Source organism: Festucalex cinctus, chromosome 5 (assembly GCF_051991245.1).
Source record: "Festucalex cinctus isolate MCC-2025b chromosome 5, RoL_Fcin_1.0, whole genome shotgun sequence".
Taxonomy (NCBI): Eukaryota; Metazoa; Chordata; class Actinopteri; order Syngnathiformes; family Syngnathidae; genus Festucalex; species Festucalex cinctus.
In genome coordinates this window covers 28,176,125-28,197,720 of record NC_135415.1, presented here as the reverse complement: position 1 = coordinate 28,197,720, position 21,596 = coordinate 28,176,125, and the positions used below count along the sequence as shown (strand labels likewise).

Sequence of the window (21,596 nt, the reverse complement as noted above, 5' to 3'; positions counted from 1 at the left end):
AGAGCAAAGAATGTGACGGATGCATTTTGCAACCATTGGGACAGTCAATGAGCAGTTGCCCTATGGATCATAGTAAAAAAAACAGAGCACAAATAAAAAACAAAAAACTAATGCATTTTTCCTGTACATGCTGTATGTGGATGTGATCTGTTTATGTCTATTTAAAGCACGCACGTATTATTATTATTTTTCACTCACTCACTCACTCACAGAAGCTTACATGTGTGAATGAGTGAGTGAAAAAAAAAAATCCGTGCGTGCTTTCGAATTGCCGCGCGAGTGACGTCACGCAGCTGACACGCCCCCCACCCCCCACCCCCGCTCTGCGATTGGCTGGAGGGGTGTAAACACTGTCTTTCCACAGAAACGTCCCGCTGTTTACAAAACAAACACAAAATGGCAAAATACAGGCTGGTGGTGTGGGGGTTTCGGACAAAATCACCCCCACACGTTATGAAAAGCCCATATCTATAAATTGAGAAGCAGTTTGTTTGTTCAAATCAAGTATTTAGAAAGTGCATTTTGCCGAGTGAAACCGGCAGACAGCCCCTTTCATGTGGCCGTCGTAGTAATTAGGTCACACCTTTCTATGAAATGTGACAGCAGGAAGTGAGGCAGAAGAGGTGAATTTGAGGCGGTATTTCTCGCACACAAGTGGCGTGTTTCGTCTGAACAAGAGAGCGAGGGGCTCACTGCAGCAACCAATCCATCTGTAAAAACCCGACGTCAGCATTTTCTGTCTTGGTGTTAAACTCTAGCCACCAAAAACAGAGAAGCTAACCGTATGTGAAACTGCGGCTTGGAATTTAGAGTGCACAATCTATCATTTACAATATTCTGTTTTTAAATGAAATGTACTGTAGATGGCGTGTTTTTTTTTTCTCCCCCATGCGCTATAATTGTACCACACTGGAGACTTGGCATTTAAAGGCACAAAGATGCTTTATCTTGGAAAAAAAGAAAAAAGGATCTGCTTGAACAAATGGTCTCACTGCACCAGGCTGTTCATCATGTCTTGGGGGTGGAGCGGTGATTTTGTTTCGAAGAATCAGATTCTTGTCACTGAGTCTTTTAGTAAAATATGTGCAGCGACGGGAGCGGAGTGCGGCTTCACTTTTTCTTAATTCAAATCGAGCCTCACACGTTTCACGTTTCAGTGCAGCGATGGAACAGGAGTCTGTGTTCATTATTCCACAAATAGAGATCTCCAGTGGGATGATAACAAAGACGGGTTATACAATACGATGCATAACTGTTTGTCAGTGTTAAGACCTCTCCACGAATTAAACACTCTTATCTTGGAAGACAAAGCAGTGAGACGCATTATGCAGCTGTTGTCAATTGACAACACACAAAAAAAAGGAAATGCTGGTGTTTTCTCAATTGTGCCACGGGTGATTGTAAGCAGAACAATGGAGAGAACGCGCAGGCCAAGAGGCAAGTGAAAAAGCTAGAAAAGGCCAACTTGATGAGGCATTTCTAACATAATAGCAAAATTGCTTTGGTGACTGCACGGAATTTGAAGAAAGAAAAAAAAATAAAATCCTCACTTATCAGTTGGAGCATATGTGCTCAATCCTGGCTGCTGATCCTCATTGTAAAACGGTCACAAACTCAAGACAGCCACAAAATGGCGACGAGACGTCAACATTTGAGAGGCGGTGTGAACGCTAAGGTTTCTATATTCATTTATCGGCCTTATATTAAAAGAAAACCTCGATATTTTATATTAAATATCACCAGTGTTGTTTGGTTCAGTCTGGTACAATGCCTCTCTTGTGTGTGTGTGTGTGTTTTTTGTGTGTGTTTTTTTAACATCTGAACATATACAGTACAAAAATAAAAATAAAAGCAAAACAATTGACAATAGGAGGGAGCGTGATAACAGCCTTCTGAAAATTGACTTCTAGTCTACATACTCGCATTTGGTATGAGGTGTAATGACTTTTCAAGATAACCAAATTATATAGAAATTTAATAGAACCGATTGAAAAACACTCAAGTGTAAATAACGATCTGCTTTCTCTATAGCAAATTCATTTGTTCATGTTCCTCTGTAACTCCATGGCAGCCATAAATAATCATTTAACTCTTTCAATGCTTCTACCATATTAAACTGGAATTGCAATTGCATGTACCCAATCAGGTGTGTTCGTCTTGCATGCTATGTCCATCTGACACCCCACAAACAAGCATACGCATGTACACACGCAAAAGACAAACATTTTCCACTGCATTAATCTCACTATATAAAAATCACATCGGGACACATGTAGGACTCGAGTATATTGTTAGTGTTCTCTAGTTTTCAGCATTGCAACCTTGCAAATGCTTCGACTCGAACTGAAAAAGGGCAAATCGGTGTCGTTGAAAAGCAACAATTGTTCATTGCAACCTGCTCGTATAAGTGTTCCATGCTAATGTGGCCTATTAGCAGGAAGTGATATTTACTCGTATGTCTGCCACTAGACAGTGATGGAGCGCTGTGTGTGTTTAAATAACACAAATGGAATCACAGTAAGTTCAAATAAGACTCACACATAACTAGACAAATGTCACATGCCGATCCAAACTCCAAATGGACAAGACATACTATGCAACATGTGCACACCAACCAATACTCAGCCCAGTGAGCAAAAAACGAGATAACAGTAGAGGATTTTCTTTTATCAGGAGTACAATTGCATAGCAGCATATTTAATACAATCAAATGAGAAGAAAATTCTCATTTAGAATTGGCACATTGATCACAATTTCTCCTTAATTTACAGCAGAGTTGGCTGCATGATAATGCGCTTTAAAATAATGTGCAGAGCAACTTGAACCGCCATTGAAGTATACTGAAACATTTTAAAAAACAGGGTGAACAAAGTATATAGTGCTTTCAAACACTGAAATTGCCAAACACAAACAACCATTAAGCAACAATTATTAGCATTGTATTGAACGCGCCAGACAAACTACCGGTAAGTATTTCAGCTCAAGATTTTAGCTTATTTTGTATTATTTGTTGTCCTCTTAGTCTTGTGAAATTTGGACAAAAATACCCCTCCATCCATTTTCTATAACTGCTAATCCTGTTTGTGGCAGCAGAGAGGTACAAATGTATTCCAACTAACTTCTGGCAAAGGGCAAAAGCTACATTCTGACCTGGTGCCCACCAGTCAAAACTCCCCAAATAAAAAAAAAATGACAAAATAAATAAATAAATAAATAAAAGTGAAAATAAAAAGAGATATAAAAAATGAAATTCAAAAATTAAGTACAAAAAATAAATATAAATGGAAATAAAAATAAATATATTATTTTCATTTATATGTATTTTATGTGTTGTGTAATTTTTCAATTATATTTGTCATATCCATTTTTATTTTCACTTTTATTAATTAATTAATTAATTAATTAATTTAATTATTTATTTAATTTTTATTTCCTGGGGGTCAGGACTGAGCTGGGAAAGGCTGCTCCCTTTTCATGGAAAACCTTCCAAAAGGATTTGAAGAAAAAGGCAACCATTCCCACTCACAGTGACATCATCACTTAGTGGGAACTGAATCCACAAAATATCGCCGCACAATATTCAGAACCACCAACAAGAAGCACTCTACTGTGCCATCAGTGACAGTCAATTGCTTGCTATCACGATGCAGATTTCCGAATTTGCTCTTGACTGGACTTGAAAAATATATCCCACAGATTTGAGTTTCGGCATTTTTCACTTGATGGTGAAGTGCCTACCTTTGGTCGGCTCAGTACGCTTGGGAAGGTCCAAAGTGTCGTAGTTTTTGTCATTCTCACCATTTTTTCTACCTGGACGGAGGAGAGAGCGCACAAGGCACAATGTCATTGACTGAGAAAAACAGCTGGAATGTAGACGGATCACTTTGGTCTCTCAAATCTGAAGCAAAAACTAATTAAAGCATCCCATTTACATTACCATATACGTATAGATACATAAAGAAATCTGAGTATTGGAGAGAATTTTAGCTTGTTTGTTAGATTTTTTTAAACAGGCATCCATTAATTATGTACTACTGTAAAGTCTATCGAATTATTCTGTTTACATGATCACTTGAGTGGTCGTGTAATTACGGATATCCGATAATGATCATGATAATAATCATGATTTTAGAGTTCACGTAAACGGTCTCACTGTAGACGTAAGACAAAACAGATTTAAAGAAAAAGTAGAAAATATTTGAACCCTGTTTGAGGTCCCAATTTGCTGCTATAATAGTTTCCACTTTGCTGGACAAGATCAACAAGATGATTTATTTATTTATCCAGAAGAGCGTGAGAGGTCAGAGGTCATTGGTGTAGATCCTGGCTCATTATTTCTGTTTTATTTTATCCTGAAGGTGTTGTGTTTGAGGTTTGTGTTTTCAAGTCCTTCCACATGCATTTACGGACTTCTCTCTACTAGGGATGTCACGATAAGGGCAATATCGTGATATCGTGATATTAAAACTGACACAATATCGTCATCGTCACGTTCATAATATTTAAAAGGAACAAAAAAAAAAAAAGTCAGGTTGATTTACATTTGTACAGTTCTAGCACCCGCTAGTGGCTATTTTATTAGTGCAATTTAATTTTCATTAGGGATGTTTTGGCCTTCTATGTTTAAAATCTATGCTAATTGTCAGATGAAGGGGAACCGAATCTGCTTGTGAAGCGATCAATGTGTGCTTGCATTAGCAAGTAAGAGCCTTAATATTGTTATTAGAGATTGTAGGTGGTTTATATGCATTGATGTTATGTGCAAAAGCACAATATTGTGGGGTGTTTTTTTTTTTTTTTTTTTTTTTTTTTTTGTACAAGCTCTTTTTTTACAATATTGGGATCTTTTGTTAAATATCGCCAACGCCCCCACAATATCGTGATAATTATCGTATCGTGACCTACATATCGTGATAATATCATATCGTGATGTTTGCATATCGTTACATCCCTATTCTCTACATTAGAAGGTGTTGTCTAAGTTATCTTGCCTGGTATACTATATCATTTATTTTTAAATAACATAAAACAATATGTCTTACTTCTATATTGTTATTTGCCTTTATCAGAATCATATTGTTGTCGAACATGTAATATTCAAATCGAATTTACACAATTGAGCAGTTAGCTAACTCGCAAAATAACTTCTATGAGATGCAATTAAGTGGCCTAGACTGTAAAATGACGTGATGACACCAACAAAAGGTTTCATGCCATCTTATAATTATCATTGGCGAGCAACCATTATGATGATGATATGTTGATTTTTATACGCACATCGACAACAATAACAGCAGGACTTCCTGCGCGGGAACAAAAACCTTCCTTCACTAATGTAAGGATGTGAGGAAATGCACAGGGTGTGGTGATTACAGCTGGCATAACTAATGGTCATGTTGCATGCTCATGATAATTCCCGAGAGACAATATAAAGATCGACTGTACATGACAAACCCCATCATTAGAGACCATTTCCAGGCACAAGGGGAAGGGAAGGAAGAAGTGATAGAGAGCTAACTCGAGAGCGAGCTACTGCTTCTGCTCAGGAAATAAACTCTCAAGCTCAAAACACAATTATTAATTTATTTGCCTCACCCCACAGTTGGGAAATTGTTCATTACTATTAGCTAGAGTGTACTTCGACAGTCGGACAAAATTTCAGAGCTACCGCCATTAATGCATCGCTGCGAGGTTGACTGGCTAACTCCTATACAACTCGTCAAATTTAAACCGTATTTTCCGCACTATACTACTGAAGACGTGCGACAATATGCATATGAAATGGGTATAACCAATGTCAGGTTTTGCAAGCACACACAACATCACTTTCTAACTACATTCGAGGGAATGAGAGAAGGGAGAATGGGTTGGACCAGGACGACAAAGAGAAGAAGATTGCATGGTGCACTCACCTTGATTAAACCATTCCTCTACAGTTAGCCACGGAAGCAGCAGCCAAAAACAGACAAAGCACAGAAAAGAGAGAAGGGGCATGGTGAAAAAGCCATGCTCACATGTCAAAGGGCTGTGTAAAAAGGAGAACAGAAATCATTTGCTGAAAATAGCCATGAGAGTGTCAATTAACTCATTCACTCGCCGCCATTTTCACGTTTCGCAATCCCGTTCGCTCCCGGCTGTTTTACTGGATTTTGACTGATTTTGCGAGGCCCACAGAATATTGTGTTCTATTGCTATAAAAGCATGGAACCTACCAAAAGAAAGATTAAAGTCTCTTCTTTCATCAGGAAAAAAAAAGTATATTTCTATCCGTTTCCGTTTTGCAGCAATTAGCATTAGAAGAGAGCTAAGTTTCATCAGTTTTCACAAATCTATTTAAAATTGTAAGTAATTGAGCTTTTTTTCTAACTGGCCCTGGTTGATCTCCTTTGCTCTGCTGCTACCTGCTGGCCATTTGTGTAATAACTACCATTTCTGCAACCGTTCTTTGCAGTTGAGAGGTTGCATCAAAGCCTTCTGTATGCTCTATCATAAAAAATTTAAAAAAACAACGTATAAATACGTCTTTGGGACACTTAAAACATTTAAAAAAACGTATTTACACGTTATTGGGAGCAAATGAGTTAAAGGAGCTCATAAGAGGGTACAAAAGTAAAGAGAGAGTGAAAAGAGGGGGGAAAAAAGTTTGTTTTTTTAAGCGATACAGAAACTGTCAAAAAACAAACTCTTTGGCCATCGTTGTTGAATTCATTTCGAGAATCAAATTGGAGACAGAGTGGAAAAACAACAGTGCAATCTGCCAGCATTTATAAACATGCTCCATTAAACTCACTGCGTCAAAAGAAAAACAGATGCGATCGAAATCTCAGGTTGCTCATTAACCAATCAAAGCGAGAAGACTTCTGCTGGTTCTGATCAGAAATGTGCATCTTAATTCATACACAATGTGACATTAGACCGAATGGGAGGCGATACACAGCCTACTTAAGGCAACAAATTAGCAACAATTTTGCCGGCATTGTCACTTAACAGCATTGCTCTGTGCTTCTTTATGACGATGTTTAATGTTCCCCTTTGAAACAACACCTCGAGGGGCCGCAGCAGCTACACACAACTCATTATTTAATGTGTGCTTCCACGTAGCAAAGTCCTCATGTGGATAATTGCTTTCTTTCGAAGTCCATATACATGTAAGGTCTGTGTTTCTCGCACCCACAAAAAGGAGGGATTTCTCCAAAGAGTCGTTAAGGCACTGGAGGTCACCGGCGCGCAGTCACACTTCATTGGCCGTCTGATTAATGACAGCCATTATTGTTGTACAGCGGGGAGATAGCGTTGTTGTGCCGCTGGGGAGCTCAGGAGAGCACAGATGGAGACGTTGCTTACAACGCATCTGAATGTGATATCTGACAAGGAGCCAACAAGGCATGCTGGCAAGAACTGATTTTGAATTCATTAGGATTGAAATCACGAATGTCATAGAAACATGCAAAAAATACTGTTAGAAATAAGACAGATTTGTATGTAATTATTAAAGATAAGAGGAAGTGGAAGGACAGGGAGAAGAGAAGACTGGAAAGAAGGCAGTTATGTAATATTGGGGTGGGAGGAACCATCTTTGGTAGATTATTTTTCAGTGGTAACGATGCCAATAAATGTCATATATTTGGACATTTCCCTTCTACATGATGCCCTATTTGTAAGTGGGATGAGCAGCATAACAAACAGAGTACCGTATTTTCACGGCTATAAGGAGCACTTAAACCAGGGGTGTCAAACTCATGTTAGCTCAGGGGCCACATGGAGGAAAATATATCACCAAGTGGGCCGCATCGATGAAATAACGGTATATAACTTAAAAACGATTGCCGTCAATTATGAGCAAATTTTCGCTATTTGTGTGCCAGCCCTAAATTACGGAGCTCAACTGTAATCATATTATTCCAAAAAAAATAAATAATACAAATGCAAATGGAACGCGGCAACACTGAGTTCTGGATGTGTTAAATCGACCTGTTTTGCATATTCCCAGAACGCATTGTGTGGTGCAGTTAATGACGCTAATCCTTGTCATATCTATTTGTGTTACCAGTAATTGAATTTGTGTCGTATTTAACACGTTTATGTCGGTCTATGATTAAAATAATAATAATAATAATAATTAAACAAACCGTAACTTTTAAGTTGTGTGTAAAATAATGACATCCAGGACGATTCCCCAAGTACAGGTATGAGTTGCATTGCTCATTTGAGGACTGTTTGTGAACTTAAAAATTTTATATAGCCTATTGTGATTGTGGCCGGCTGATTAATTAGTCTGACATTACAATTAAAAAAAAACTAATAATAATAACTTTACAAAATCATCTCGCGGGCCGGATTAAACCCCTTTGCGGGCCTGATCCGGCCCGCGGGCCGTATGTTTGACACCGCTGACTTAAACGTTTTCCATCCATCCATCCATCCATTTTCTTGACCGCTTATTCCTCACAAGGGGTGCTGGAGCCTATCTCAGCTGGTTTGGGGCAGTAGGTTGGTTGCCAACCAATCGCAGGGCACACAGAGACGAACAAGCATCCACACTCACAAGCACACCTCGGGACAAATTGGAGCGCCCAATTAACCTGCCATGCATGTCTTTGGAATGTGGGCGGTGACCGGAGTACCCGGAGAAGACCCACGCAGGCACGGGGAGAACATGCAAACTCCACCCAGCCTGGACTCGAACCCGAGTCCTCAGAACTGGGAGGCGGACGTGCTGACGGGGAGAATGACACAACAGTCTTTTGAAGGAGACAGCAAGATGGAGCAGAATCTCAATTAGTGGATAACATCATGTGTGTCATTTAAGGCAATCCCAATGCAAAGGGAGACATCATGATGACATTCTTCAACAACTCGCCTCTGAAAAGCAGTGTTTGAAAGAGTGGCCTGCCAATAGTCCTAACCTCAACCTAACTGAACACTTGTGGGATCAGCTTAGCCAAACTTTTGGTGCTGACTTGCAAAAACACGGGTTGGGTAGTGGAATGGCATTCCACACAGTGTGTGACCAGCATGGTCACAGGAGGAGGTGCCAGACTGTTGTGGTTGTGTATGGTTCCTCCACAAACTACTGAGGCACCAAATTGTTTAAAAAAAAAACAACAAAAAACTTCAGAGCCGAATCTATTAAGTATAAACTGATCACGCCATTTATTGCACTTGCTTTGCACCCGCAGTTTGCTCCGTCTTAACGTCCTATGCACAAAGTATTTTGCACGAATGACATAGCGCAAACACGGCCACAAAGTTTGACAGCTGAGCGGGTGTTTGCACCTGTTTTTTTTTCCCCGAGTGCCGCACATGCCAAAGTATAAATGCTGACTTTATGCCAAGAACATCATGGCCGAAAAATGGTAGGAGGAGACTCTCACTCAATTCAAATCACAACTCAAAAGACCTGTCTAAAACTGCCTACACAAAAAAAAAAAAAAAAAAAAAGAAGTAATTTTGCTCTGTCCTTATTTATTTATTTATTTATTTGTTTGTTTGTTTGTGCCAATACAGGCGCCTAAAATAGTAAATGGACTGATAGAATGTGGTCTTTTATTATTATTACTGTTAATAGATATATGAAATTATCAGAATGCGAGTTTGGAGTCGTGGCCAAGGAGGGACTGTCATAAAACTGTCACCAAAATTCACATAGACATCTCTAATAATGCCACCATTGATCTCCTGAAAAAATAAATAAAAAAAAATCAAAATGATCACCATCGTATTTACTATTAGGAGTTTATGGAAATAAGCAAGTCTCATTTCTTCCTTGTTACTGACAAGAGTTTATGCATCTAATCTACCAAATAACTCCAAATAATAGTCAATAGTAATAGCTTAAAGAACTGTTTCGAATAGGCATGTGTGGAACATATACTCTGCGATTGGCTGGCAACCAGTCCAGGGTGTGCCCCGCCTACTGCCCATAGCCAGCTGAGATAGGCTCCAGCACCCCCCGCGACCCTTGTGAGGAATGAGCGGTCAGGAAAATGGATGGATGGATGGATGGATGGATGGATGGAACATATACTGCCCCACAAATGTATGTTCATTTTAACTCATTCACTGCCATGGATGGAAAAAAAAAAAAAAAAAAAAAAAAAAAAAAAAAAAAGACGTCAAATGATGCATTTTTTGCTGGGCTGGCAGTGAATGTTATTAATAAACAGAAACAGGCTTTCCAACAGGTATTGGTTTCAAAACAGAAATAATCTCCCAAACAAATAGTTCATGATAGGTTGTGATGTGATCCAATGATATGTGAGTTGGGAAAAAAAAAAAAAGTTATAGCAGAGGTGACTAATTCATGAGGTTGAAACGCTTCCAGCTTCCTCACCTTTGGCCTTCTTCCCTCCAAAGCAGCCAGCATCATCCTTCTTCTTCCTCTGCAGCCCAGCAGAGCCAGGGGCCTGTGGTGCCGATGGGTCCTGAAACCTTTCGGCCCCCGGCACCTCTTTGTGGACGTGGTAGGACAGGTTCCTCATAATACAGACACAGTTCTCCACAGACTAGACGGGAGGCGGCAAACGAGACACCGTCAGCGTTAGCGCGTCCGCTAAGATCAAATGAGTGGCATGCAGGTGAGCCAACCTTATTATCCATATCCTTCTTCCCTACAGCTGATTGGAGGGCATGCAGCAGGGCGTCCACCAATCCGTCACACTCCCTCAGTCTGCGCCGAGCCTCTGCCCCATCTGAGCTTACGTTTCTAAAGAACACACACATACACTTCAATTAAGCATACATCAACAAAGACATATGTTTTCCAAAACAATAATCCTCAGCAAAATGGGACAGCAGTTGCTCATATGTAAGGACTTGAGCTTTGGAGCCGAAGGGTCACGGGTTCGACCGAGTCCCACTGCTGACAAAAGAAACTAAATATGTCAGATGCAAGTCTGCCTCCTGGCTACTATCAAGGTGCCTTTTAGCAAGGCACCATCCCCCACCTTCCCATTCAAGTGGTGCACAACTGTTTGTGTGCCTTTCACTCTGAATCCTTTCTGCTTGCATGTGTGTCATCTGGTTCGAGGTACAACACGGAAAATACCGTATTTTTCGGATTATAAGTCACAGTTTTTTTTCATAGTTTGGCTGGGGGTGCGACTTATACTCTGGTGAGAGTTATGTGTGAAATTATTAACACATTATTATATCATTTCACCTGTTATTTTCACACTAAACCGCAAGAGGGCGCTCTAGGCCTGTGTTGATAATTTCAACATTGCCGGTAGAAGAGGAAGAGGCGCATCGTCTACCTCCCGAGTTGGGGGAGTTGTTTAAAAGTGACACCGAGGATGAAGATTTCATTGGATTTAGTGATTTGGAGTGAAACTGATAGTTTGGTAAACTTGTTAGCATGTTCTTTATGCTAGAGTTATATGAATAACTTGTAGTGATGGGAACATAATTCACCCACGGAACGTTGGGACGAAAGGGAGAGTTCCGGGTGGGAAGGTTTTGTTATGTGGAAAAGGGGAGTTAGCCTGTTAGCTTCTAGCTGAGTGGGGAGTTGCTGTGAAGACCTCAGAAGCTGATGTCAATAAAACGCCAGCCTTTGGCTCCGCCCTTCAACACTCCGCCTCCGACTCCCGTCACTGCTTGCTACAAACTCTTAATATGTTACGTCGTTACTGACATTACCAGGCATGTCAGTCATGTATCGTTAGTATACCGTACGCTTATTCAGCCTGTTGTTCTCTATTTTATTTTTATTTTAAATTGCCTTTCAAGATGCCGTATGTTTTTGGTGTTGGATTTTATCAAATAAATTTCCCCCAAAAATGCGACTTATACTCCAGTGCGACTTATATATGTTTTTTCCTTCTTAATTATGCATTTTTTGGCTGGTGCGATTTATAATCCGGAGCGACGTATAATCCGAAAAATACGGTATATACAGCAGTTTATAAATTAGATTTTAGTGATGATGAGTGTGATCTATTTCTTTCCAAAAGACGACAAAAAAAAAATAATAAGCAAACCATTATCAAGACTCTTTCATTTCTCTCAGATGAATTGTTTATTAGGCTAGATGACAATGAAAAGATGTCAGATCTTGATACCGTGTACAAGGCATTTCAAACAAGTCTCTGACATCAGCAAATGTGAAATTTGCAGTACAAAGAGAATTTCCACTCTTTCCATATCCTGAAATGTTTGAAATGTTGTTTCCTGACTGACTATAAAAGGAAAGGCAGAACAAAAAAAACAAAAAAAAGGTGAAAGGATAACTTGAGCTCCCAGCTCCTCACACGTGATTTCATTTATGAGAGCATCCAAAACGCATAATCCCATTAGACAATCCCCATTAAGTCCGGTAAAGAGTTGCAGGGAGTTTTGTAACGATAAGCAGAACTGTACATCACATTTGGGTTCAATATAAAGTTACTGTACATGACTGCATATAGCACTGACACAATGCAGAATTCCAAATCTCCTAAATCAAAAACTTCTAAAATCCGGATCACAGCCACATCATCTTCTAATCTGACCGTTACGAGCTGGCCGGAGTGTCACCGAACATGTCTGCCAATGTCTTCAATTATGAATCGCTGCCATCAGTCTTCAGCTGTCAGACAATGGTCTCGAGTACCCTTGTAAATGAATCCGAGGAGCGCCCACCTTTGGATTTATTTGACAGCCGTGTATTTGGGAGCAGACGGACCGAGTTTTGCGGCCAGCTGTTTCATTTTTAGGAGTCTTTTGGGGGACAGTTGTCTTTGTTGGAAGGGATTATGGATAGTGCATCTGTCAGTTAAGACCGCAGATAGCTGTTGTCCCTGGAGAGGTGACCTGGAGGAGTAATATGGAGGTTGTGATGAGGTTACGTCAGCAGTTGGCGACCCAAGATTATTGATTTCAGTGGCAGTAATGTACAAAGTAATTATTTTGAAGCAAATCAGCTAATTCCATTCATTTTAAGGTGTGACTAAATTTCCTCAATATATAGATAAACTTATTATTAAATGTACGTTTAATCGAAAGCGGTGGTGTAGCATCATATTTTAGGTATCAGCAGCGTTATGCGGCGTAGGATCTGATAGATATTCTGTGCAAATGAGACAGCTGGTGCAGCACAGCTGTAGATGAAAAGATATATACTTTTAATTCTTTTCATCAGCTCGGAGCAGGTTGTGAGCTTGGATCAGCATTTTTACTGTTCACTGCAAATGGAAACCTCATTTGTTACTGGCTTTGGTGTTGCGTCGCTGTGAAAAACAGCAAGTGCAAATTGCTGCATCAATTCTACCTAAAGGTGAATGGACGGAGGGATCGAGGGAAACACACACAGAAATGGAGATATCCAGCACGCAGCCAAGATAGCGATATAAAGTCGTCAAACCATAGAAATATCATAACAGTACTTAACATTAATTACCGTATTTTCCGCACTATAAGGCGCAACCTAAAAGCCTTCAATTTTTTCAAAAGCTGACCATGCGCCTTATAATCCAGTGCGCCTTATATATGAGTCGCAACAGGTCTCGCTGTCAAGACGCTATCGGTGATCCTGCACGATCGGTGACACGCATGCGCGGAAGATCCCGCCATCTTGGATCGCTAGCTAATAGTAATACTTTATCTCAGAGAAAATAATAAAACAGCTGTTTATTCATTTTGGGAGTGAACGGAGTTGTCAGAAAGCTGCTTTGTAATCTATTAATAAAGTTTGATTGACCTATCTGACTGTTTTGTTGACATTCCCTTTAGCGCAGCACCATCTAATGGCGCATAACGTAACCCCAGCCTCTACTGTAGCGCCTTATATATGGAAAAAGTTTTCAAATATGTCATTCATTGAAGGTGCGCCTTATAGTGCGGAAAATACGGTAATTATAACTTCGCATGTACTAGTGGACAAAAAAGCGAGACGCGTGGTAAAAATGTAGCCGTGCACACCTCGCTCAAGTGAATGGGAGTGATTAACAGAGTAATCGATGAAATGATCGATAGGATAATCAAAAGATTTAGTGACAGCCCTAGAGGGTACATACCATCTATTGTAAGCAAACAATCAGTCACATCCATATTTACACCCATGGACAATTAAGCCTTCAGTTAACCTAACATGGATGTTTTTGGCATGTGGCAAGAAGCCGGAGTACAAAGGGGAAGAAAAATGTATGCAAACACATGCAACATGCATAATTCACACAGGAAAGCAGCTTATTCAAATGAACATACTTTATGTCTCCTCTGCCAATCAGAATATATAATACATTGTTAAGTATACTTTGTCTTACACATATCTTGCAATGAATCTCACTAGGTTGTGATTTCACCAGCCGTCCAAATGTGAAGGACCAACAGAGTTATGAGGCTATCAGGCTGCTATGGACGAGAGCAGCTGGGAATAAACTGAGGAGTCGCCAATGGAGGCCGATTGAGAAGGATGGAGCCCCTGCTGATGTCTGACATTAGTATATAAGTCAATGTGTAAAAAAAAAAATAAAAAATTGCATGTGCAAGTCATGCACACTGATTCAAGGTCAACAGATCTTATCCTATAGTAATTGGGTAAAAGTCTTCAGATATTCCTCTGGGGGGGGGGTGGCTCATTGATTCCCACTCAATCTTAAGTCGTCATTTTAGCAGGAAATTATGTACACTTTTATGGATCAAATTGGATGCAGTTTGGAGTAGTCGCCGCCAACGCATTCGGCATGACAAAGTCAGTCCCACTAACTCCACATCAGTGACCTCTGACCTCACAGCATCTGGATGAACGGATGGTAAAAATTCCCAAACACTCGATTCAAAATCTTGTAGACAGCCTTCCTAGAAGAGCGGAAGATATATCGAGTTGGTTCCCCCTTTGCAGTTATACGCGACATCGACAGAGGACAAAAATGAAAACAAGATGGAACTATGCTGAGTCTCATTGAAGTTTAAGCGACGTCTCTGGTGATGTGGGTAAACAAATTCTCTCTGGCATCAGCACTTCTTCCCCAAGGCACAAACTTTGCATCTAGGAAACTGCAGGCTTAGTTACAGTTACCATGGAGTCATTCTCTCAGCAGCACTGCCTGCGTTAAGTGTCTAGCAAGTGAGATTGACAGGAAGACTGTGTGTTTTCCCACCAGCGGTAACATATGGGTAGGGGTAATGAGAGCTTGTGCTCGTAGAGAAAGCTGACAAATATACATATGCGAAAGAACAAAAAAAGGCAGAGGTGAACTCATGTTAAATGAATTAAAAACAGCAATGACTTCGGTGTAAGTTTTTCTCACTACATCTGTGAACTTTTCATTTATTCCCCCCTGGTTCATTATCAATATATTTCTGGAAACTGCAAGGGAGTTTTGCACACTTTCCAAAGTGTGTCTTCAATGAGAGAAAACTTGGTCGAAGCAAAATGTTAATATCAGCGAGGTACTTTCTGTCTGTTTTCTTATGTTGCGAATGTAAACCAGAACACTGCTGAAGCATCGACTGCTGGGTTGTTCTGCTCCAGATTGCAGTCTAGACATGCTTGGCAAGCAGTCAGGAATGAGGCATGGTAATCTAAACAAACACGCACACACTTGTTACTTCAAAGTTTATGTACTTTGAAGGGGAAAAACAAAAATTGCTTGCAAACAAACAGGGAGGCAGAGTGTAAAAAACACTCGACAGTATTCGCAAAGTAGACTATCAAGTGTTGTCTGTAGCTGGACTTGAACTATAGCCTTCTATCTTTAAAAAGTCCTTTTAGATAAGATGATCTACTGCCCAAAGTGGTTTTTATCATCGTCTTGTCCCAAAAAGCAGAAATGCAACCTAACAAAACGTTAAACCAGGGGTGTCCAAACTTTTTCATTTGAGGGCCACGTCCAGAAAATCAGAAGGACGCAAGGGCCACATAATGTTATGAGGAGAAATTGTGTTTAGTCCTAAAAATTGTACAAATAATTTCCTTGTGCTTTTGCATATTTAGAAAAATGCGACAGTATATAAACCAATTTATTTGTAATATGGCAGTAGGGTTATTGTAGTTTGGGAATTTTTTATTTTGTTTTGAGTTTAGTTTTTTTAAATTTAGTTAGTTTTAATTAGATTTCACAGTGGTTCTGTTAGTTTTTTTTTATTATTAGTTTTAGTTCTTTAATAAATGCTTAGTTCTTGCTTAGTTAGTTTCAGTATTAGTTTTATTTGTATTTTATTTTTTTAATGTGTAGTATTGTGCGCAATATTAAAAAAAAAAAACACCGGTTTATATCAAAATAAATCTACTAAAAATCACATTTAAAATCATCCCCAAAGGCTCGTGCATTAAATGAATTACCAAAGACTAAAACAAAGGACATGTTTGCTATAATTATAGTTAGTTTTATTTTAGTTAGTTTTGTAAACATAAAATGTAGTTTTAGTTAGTTTTCTTTTTTTAAAAAGCATCTTCATTTTATTTTATTTCGTTAACGAAATTGTTTTTTGAATTTTAGTTTTTCCGTTAGTTTTAGTTAACTAAAATAACCTTTAATAGCACCTGTGTTTTTTGATACCTTCCCTTCTTACTTGGACCATTTCCAAACATTTTTGTTTTTATTTTATTTTATTTTATTTGAACCGAGTCAAATGCCATTTTTAGCATATGTCGCGGGCCACTAAAATATGGACGGGGGGGCCGCAAATGGCCCCCGGGCCGTAGTTTGGACACCCCTGCGTTAAACCAATGCTAGTTCCATTCTTGTGTAAATTATTGACCCTACCTCAAGCACCCGGAGGTGTTCTTGAAGACGGTCGTCCATTCCGCATCACGTGGCTTTGAGTCCTCGTTTGGTTCATGCTCCCACCCGGAGTGCGGGATGATAACCTCATTGGTCATTGTTTGGAGGCCATGGTTTATGATGACCATCTTCAAGGGTTCATAGGAGGACAGGTTCCAAAGGGTCCCTGTGGGGGAAATGGCAAGACAAGAAACAGACGATAAGGACGAGGGGAAAGAAATAGGCAATAAAAGCACAAGGATTAGAAATGAAACATGCAATAAAATCAGGAGATAGGATCCAAAAAGAAAAAACAAAAAAAGATATAAAGGGTTGGTGGGGGATAGCAAGGAACTGAGTGATGTTGATTCACTATAACAACAGCTGTCTAGCAGGCAAAATTTTATGATCACACTCAAAAGCATGTTTAGCTTGGCAGAAAATCCAATTCAGCAAAAAAGTACAGAAGACGAGAGCGGGTTGCTCATAAGTCTGATGTATGATGTTAGCTCGTTTCCACAGTAGCGCTGCAATATTACTATCATTTTCTCATGCGGGCTTCGCTGCCTAACCAGCATGCTGTGATCAAGACTGGGTCATAGATGGCATTCTTTACTGTAATGTCATCTTTGGCTAATAAAACTCAAAAACTGGGTGGAGAGGAAAAGAAAAATACAAGCAGAATGAAGTTCAAGGGTCTGTATCAAACATGTTTTCAATCCGAAACAAGGATATGGCCTTGAAATACAAAAAAAATAATTGAATGGGAAGTTTTGTGGAAATTAGGGTCACATTTTGTGTGCTTGTGTTAACAAGTAGCAAGACATAACACCCTTGGCATACAGTAGGTAATGAGAAATGGAGTTCCATGTTTGGAAGAGCTGGCAATTATATTTTTATTCGCTCATTCCTCAGGTTTGTTTGAGTGTCTGTCATCATTTATTACACTCCTTCCTTCCTGCTGTAACATTCAGAGAGCATTAACCTGACAATCTTATCTGGAGTGACTTAAAACAAGTTCTTAGTCCAACAAATAGCAGCTCAGACTATTAATAACTCGATGCATTGTGTTGTCGTTAGCTATTAACTCATTCACTGGCAGCCATTTTCACAGAAGCAATCCCGTTCGCTCCCGGCTGTTTTACTGGATTTTGACTCATTTTGCAAGGCCCACAGAATATTGTGTTCAATTGCTATAAAAGCACGGAATCTATCAAAAGAAAGATTAAAGTTTCTTCTTACATCGGGAAAAAAAAAAGTATGTTTCTATCCGTTTCCGTTTTGCATCAATTAGCATTAGAAGAGAGCTAAGTTTCATCAGTTTTCACAAATTATTTAAAATTGTAAGTAATTGAGCTTTTTTTCTACATGGCCCTGGTTGATCTCCTTTGCTCTGCTGCCGTTTGTGTAATAACCACCATTTCTGCAACCGTTCTTTGCAGTTGAGAGGCTGCATCAAAGCCTTCTGTATGCTCTAGCATAAAAAACAAAACAAAAAAACAAAAACGTATAAATACGTCTTTGGGACACTTAAAACCTAAAAAAAACGTATTTACACGTTATTGGGAGCAAATGGGTTCAAATAAATCAGTGTGCACATAAAATCACATACAATACATATATAGTGTATGTATGTAGCGTGCATTTGTGTGTGCATATGGTTTACAGGCAATCCTTACAACAGGATTCAAGACAAGAAACGAAGTCTCACACTCGGTGAGCATCATCACTTCTTGAATAATGTGCTCTTCCAGGCAGCGTCAATAAGATGACAAACTTAACATTCATGCCTGCCTGCCGGGCTTGATTACTTGCACAGTTGTGACACCGGCATCAGTTTTAGTTACGACAAGCACCACTCAACACGCAGTCAACATATGAGCAGCCACTCGGCTTCGGGAAGACAAAGCAGTGAATAAAGATGAGAAGGACAAGAGCAACTGAACGTCGCGTAACGTTGTGACACCGTCTTGATTGTCGCACCTCAACAACATCGCTTGGACATCGGGAAGAGTTCAAGCTCAGACTCAACCAACATGTGTGCGACTATAAACAGCAAGAAAAGAAAAGCTGAAGTGGTTGTAAGATGACTTTCTCTGCTCACTCTCTCGTCTTTTACATTTGCCCTCTCTTTGATGCCTGGGGTGAGTGTGAACATAGACCAGGGAATGGTACTGGAGCCGAGGTTACGACTAATTACATTATCTGTGGAGCACAGGCAGAAATTATGCTCTTCTGGCTCAGCTATTAAGTTTGTGCTGCTTATTAATGTTCTCCCCCCCACCCATTCCTTTCCTGACTCAACCTCAGTGGGAGAAGAGGAAAGGAGCCTGTCACAACAAACAAGATACAGAGGCTATGTGCAAATGCACTTTTTTTTTTAAAGGGTTGGAGCCTTTTCATCTAAGATTTGTTAAGTATTATGAAAGAAACAGTAATTCCATCTTTTTTTGTGTATAATTGAGAACCTAGTGCAACCATTACAAGGATGTTAGAATGCCACCTATTCCTGTGGATTCGACCGTTTCTACCGTAGATTCTACAGTGTACATGAGTTTTGTTGTCTCATTTTTTAGCAGCGTGCATCTTAACTCTTTGACCGCCAAAAACGTTTAATGACGATCAGTAAAATCACGACGTATGCCGCCATAAACGTTAAATGACGTCAACTAACTTTTTTTTTTTTTTTTTTTTTTTTTTCCTCAGTGCAACGTCTAAGTGCAGTGCTGCCTGGTCAATGGGTTGTGGAATCAAAAACACCCACTAACTATGGCCAGCAGATATAAGTATTAAGGCTTAATGTTCCATTAATATAACTTTCTTCCACGCTTAAGATGTGAATCCTAACCCTAAGCAAGACATTGTGTTGAATATTTTTCCATCAAAAATGGATGTTTAAAAATCGATTCGGCTGCCTATTGAATCCATTCGAGAATTGCGAGCTGTAATATCGCGATATATTGCTGAATCGGTTTTTTTTTTTTTAACACCCCTATCATTTACCCAAATGCTGTTGGGGTTATTATGCCCAAAGTGGTTGGGGCCATACTGTTGACATCAATTTATCCATTTTCTATAGCTCATGTCTTCATTAGGGTCATGGGAAGTGCTGCCACAGTTTCCATGAAAAAAGTAACAGTAACTACTGATTATTTGATTCTAAAAGCATCTTAATTACTTTACTGATTACTTTATTCCAAAAGTAAACAAGTTAGATTACAAGTTACTTTATTAGTTACATTCAGCAGATGTCGACAACCCCGTTTACATAAAAATGACCATTTTTCCCCCATGCCTGGAAGAGTCCATGAAAAAGAATAGCTCATATGATCTGAACACCACAGAAGCCTGAGAAGGTGAAAATTAGAACTGAGATGGAGAAAATTCATTAAAAAGGAACAATTGGGTCATCCAGTGTGGAAAATACACAAACTTCCACATCATCACTTTCCCCCGACAGGATAAAGAACAACTTGGTGGTTTTACAGTCACAGACCACTCCTACAGCCAATTCTTATGAAACGAATACTAAAAAAAACGATTCCATATTTAAAACCCCTAAATTATATGTAATTGTAGAAAGAAAAAAAAACCTGCTGAATGCTGGCCAGATGGGCTGGGGCTGCAAGCTGAGCTTGCATTGTGACGAGCCTTTTTCACTGGGACAAACACACTGGAGAGGGAAACCTGATGCTGGAGCGAAAACAAAAACAAAACAACACTGAAAACCTGCAATAGGAGATGAATGGCGAAAAGAAACCAATTTCAAGGGTTCGAAAAAGAAGGAGGAGAAAAACAAAACACAAAAAAAAAGGTTCCCCTGCATTCTGTTCACACGTGTTGCGGTGCATGGTTATTTTTAGCAAATGTGATGCAGTGTTGTAACGGCAATCATTTGTGCTGTGCCAGAGTCATCGCTCACCATGACATCTCTGTCACCGTGCGCACGCGTGCACACTTGACACGGCAACTGTTTCTCGAAAGCAGTGCCTGTGCCAATACACTGTCGAGCATGGGAAGTTGCAAATAAGAGTGACTTTCAAGTCAAAACTTTTCTTATGGACGCTTGAGCTCCACACATCTTCAGAATCAACATCCATTGGAGACAACAAGAAAAGAAAAAAAAAGCAGCCTCATTAGTAGGGCTGGGAATCTTTGACTGTCTCACGATTCGGTTCGATTACGATTTTTGGGTCTACAATTCGATTCAGAATCGATTTTCGATTCTCGATTCAAACGATTTTAGATTCAAAATGATTTGATTGACAAATGATTTCTGCTTCAATTTATAGATATGCACAATGTTGTCATGATCTACTCCAGTCTGCTTTGCAAGACAAAGAATATGTATGCGACAAGAGCTCAAAATTTCATTTTTCATTTCCAGGTATTTTTGAAAATGGATCCAATATCACCCTTTTGTGTGAACTTCACAATCTTTCATGTGAGCAAAATTATTGAAAACTTATTTACATGGGTTATTGAAACTACAATAAATGTTTGAGATCTGTTTTTTTTTTGTTTTTTTAAGACTACATTTAAAGACGAGGTCTTCCGGTTTGACTCAGGAAAATGCACTTTTTAAATACAGGATTTGAACAAACAAACTACTTCTCAATTTACAGATCTGGGCTTTTCATAACGTGTGGGGGTGATTTTGTCCCACAACCCCACACCCTCCAGCCTGTATTTTGCCATTTTTTTGTTTGTTTTGTAAACAGCAGTTTTTGTTGAAAGATAGTGTTTACGTCCCAACAGCCAATCGCAGAGCGGGGGGGGGGGGGGGGGGGGGGGGCGCAAACGGGGCCGGGCGAATGTGTCGGCTGCGTGACGTCACTCCCGCGGCAATTTGAAAGCACGCACGGATTCTTCTTTCTTCACTCACTCATTCACACACGTAAGCTTCTGTGA

The 21,596-nt window shown here is 39.6% G+C and overlaps 1 protein-coding gene across 12 annotated transcripts in view; it reads right to left on the bottom strand.

Annotated features, from left to right (window-relative positions):
- The window catches only part of arvcfb (ARVCF delta catenin family member b), a 175,801-nt gene that overhangs the window by 24,316 nt on the left and 129,889 nt on the right, over nucleotides 1-21,596 (bottom strand). For 10 of the 12 annotated variants that reach the window (XM_077521010.1, XM_077521009.1, XM_077521011.1 and 7 more), the window contains 5 exons: nucleotides 16,689-16,872; nucleotides 10,588-10,705; nucleotides 10,334-10,505; nucleotides 5,913-5,930; nucleotides 3,739-3,810 (listed from right to left, as the gene is read on the bottom strand). In XM_077521010.1, coding sequence (XP_077377136.1) covers nucleotides 3,739-3,810; nucleotides 5,913-5,930; nucleotides 10,334-10,505; nucleotides 10,588-10,705; nucleotides 16,689-16,872 — 564 coding nt within the window. The remainder of the gene's footprint in view (nucleotides 1-3,738; nucleotides 3,811-5,912; nucleotides 5,931-10,333; nucleotides 10,506-10,587; nucleotides 10,706-16,688; nucleotides 16,873-21,596) is intronic. The other 2 variants (XM_077521015.1, XM_077521016.1) reach the window with 2 other exon arrangements.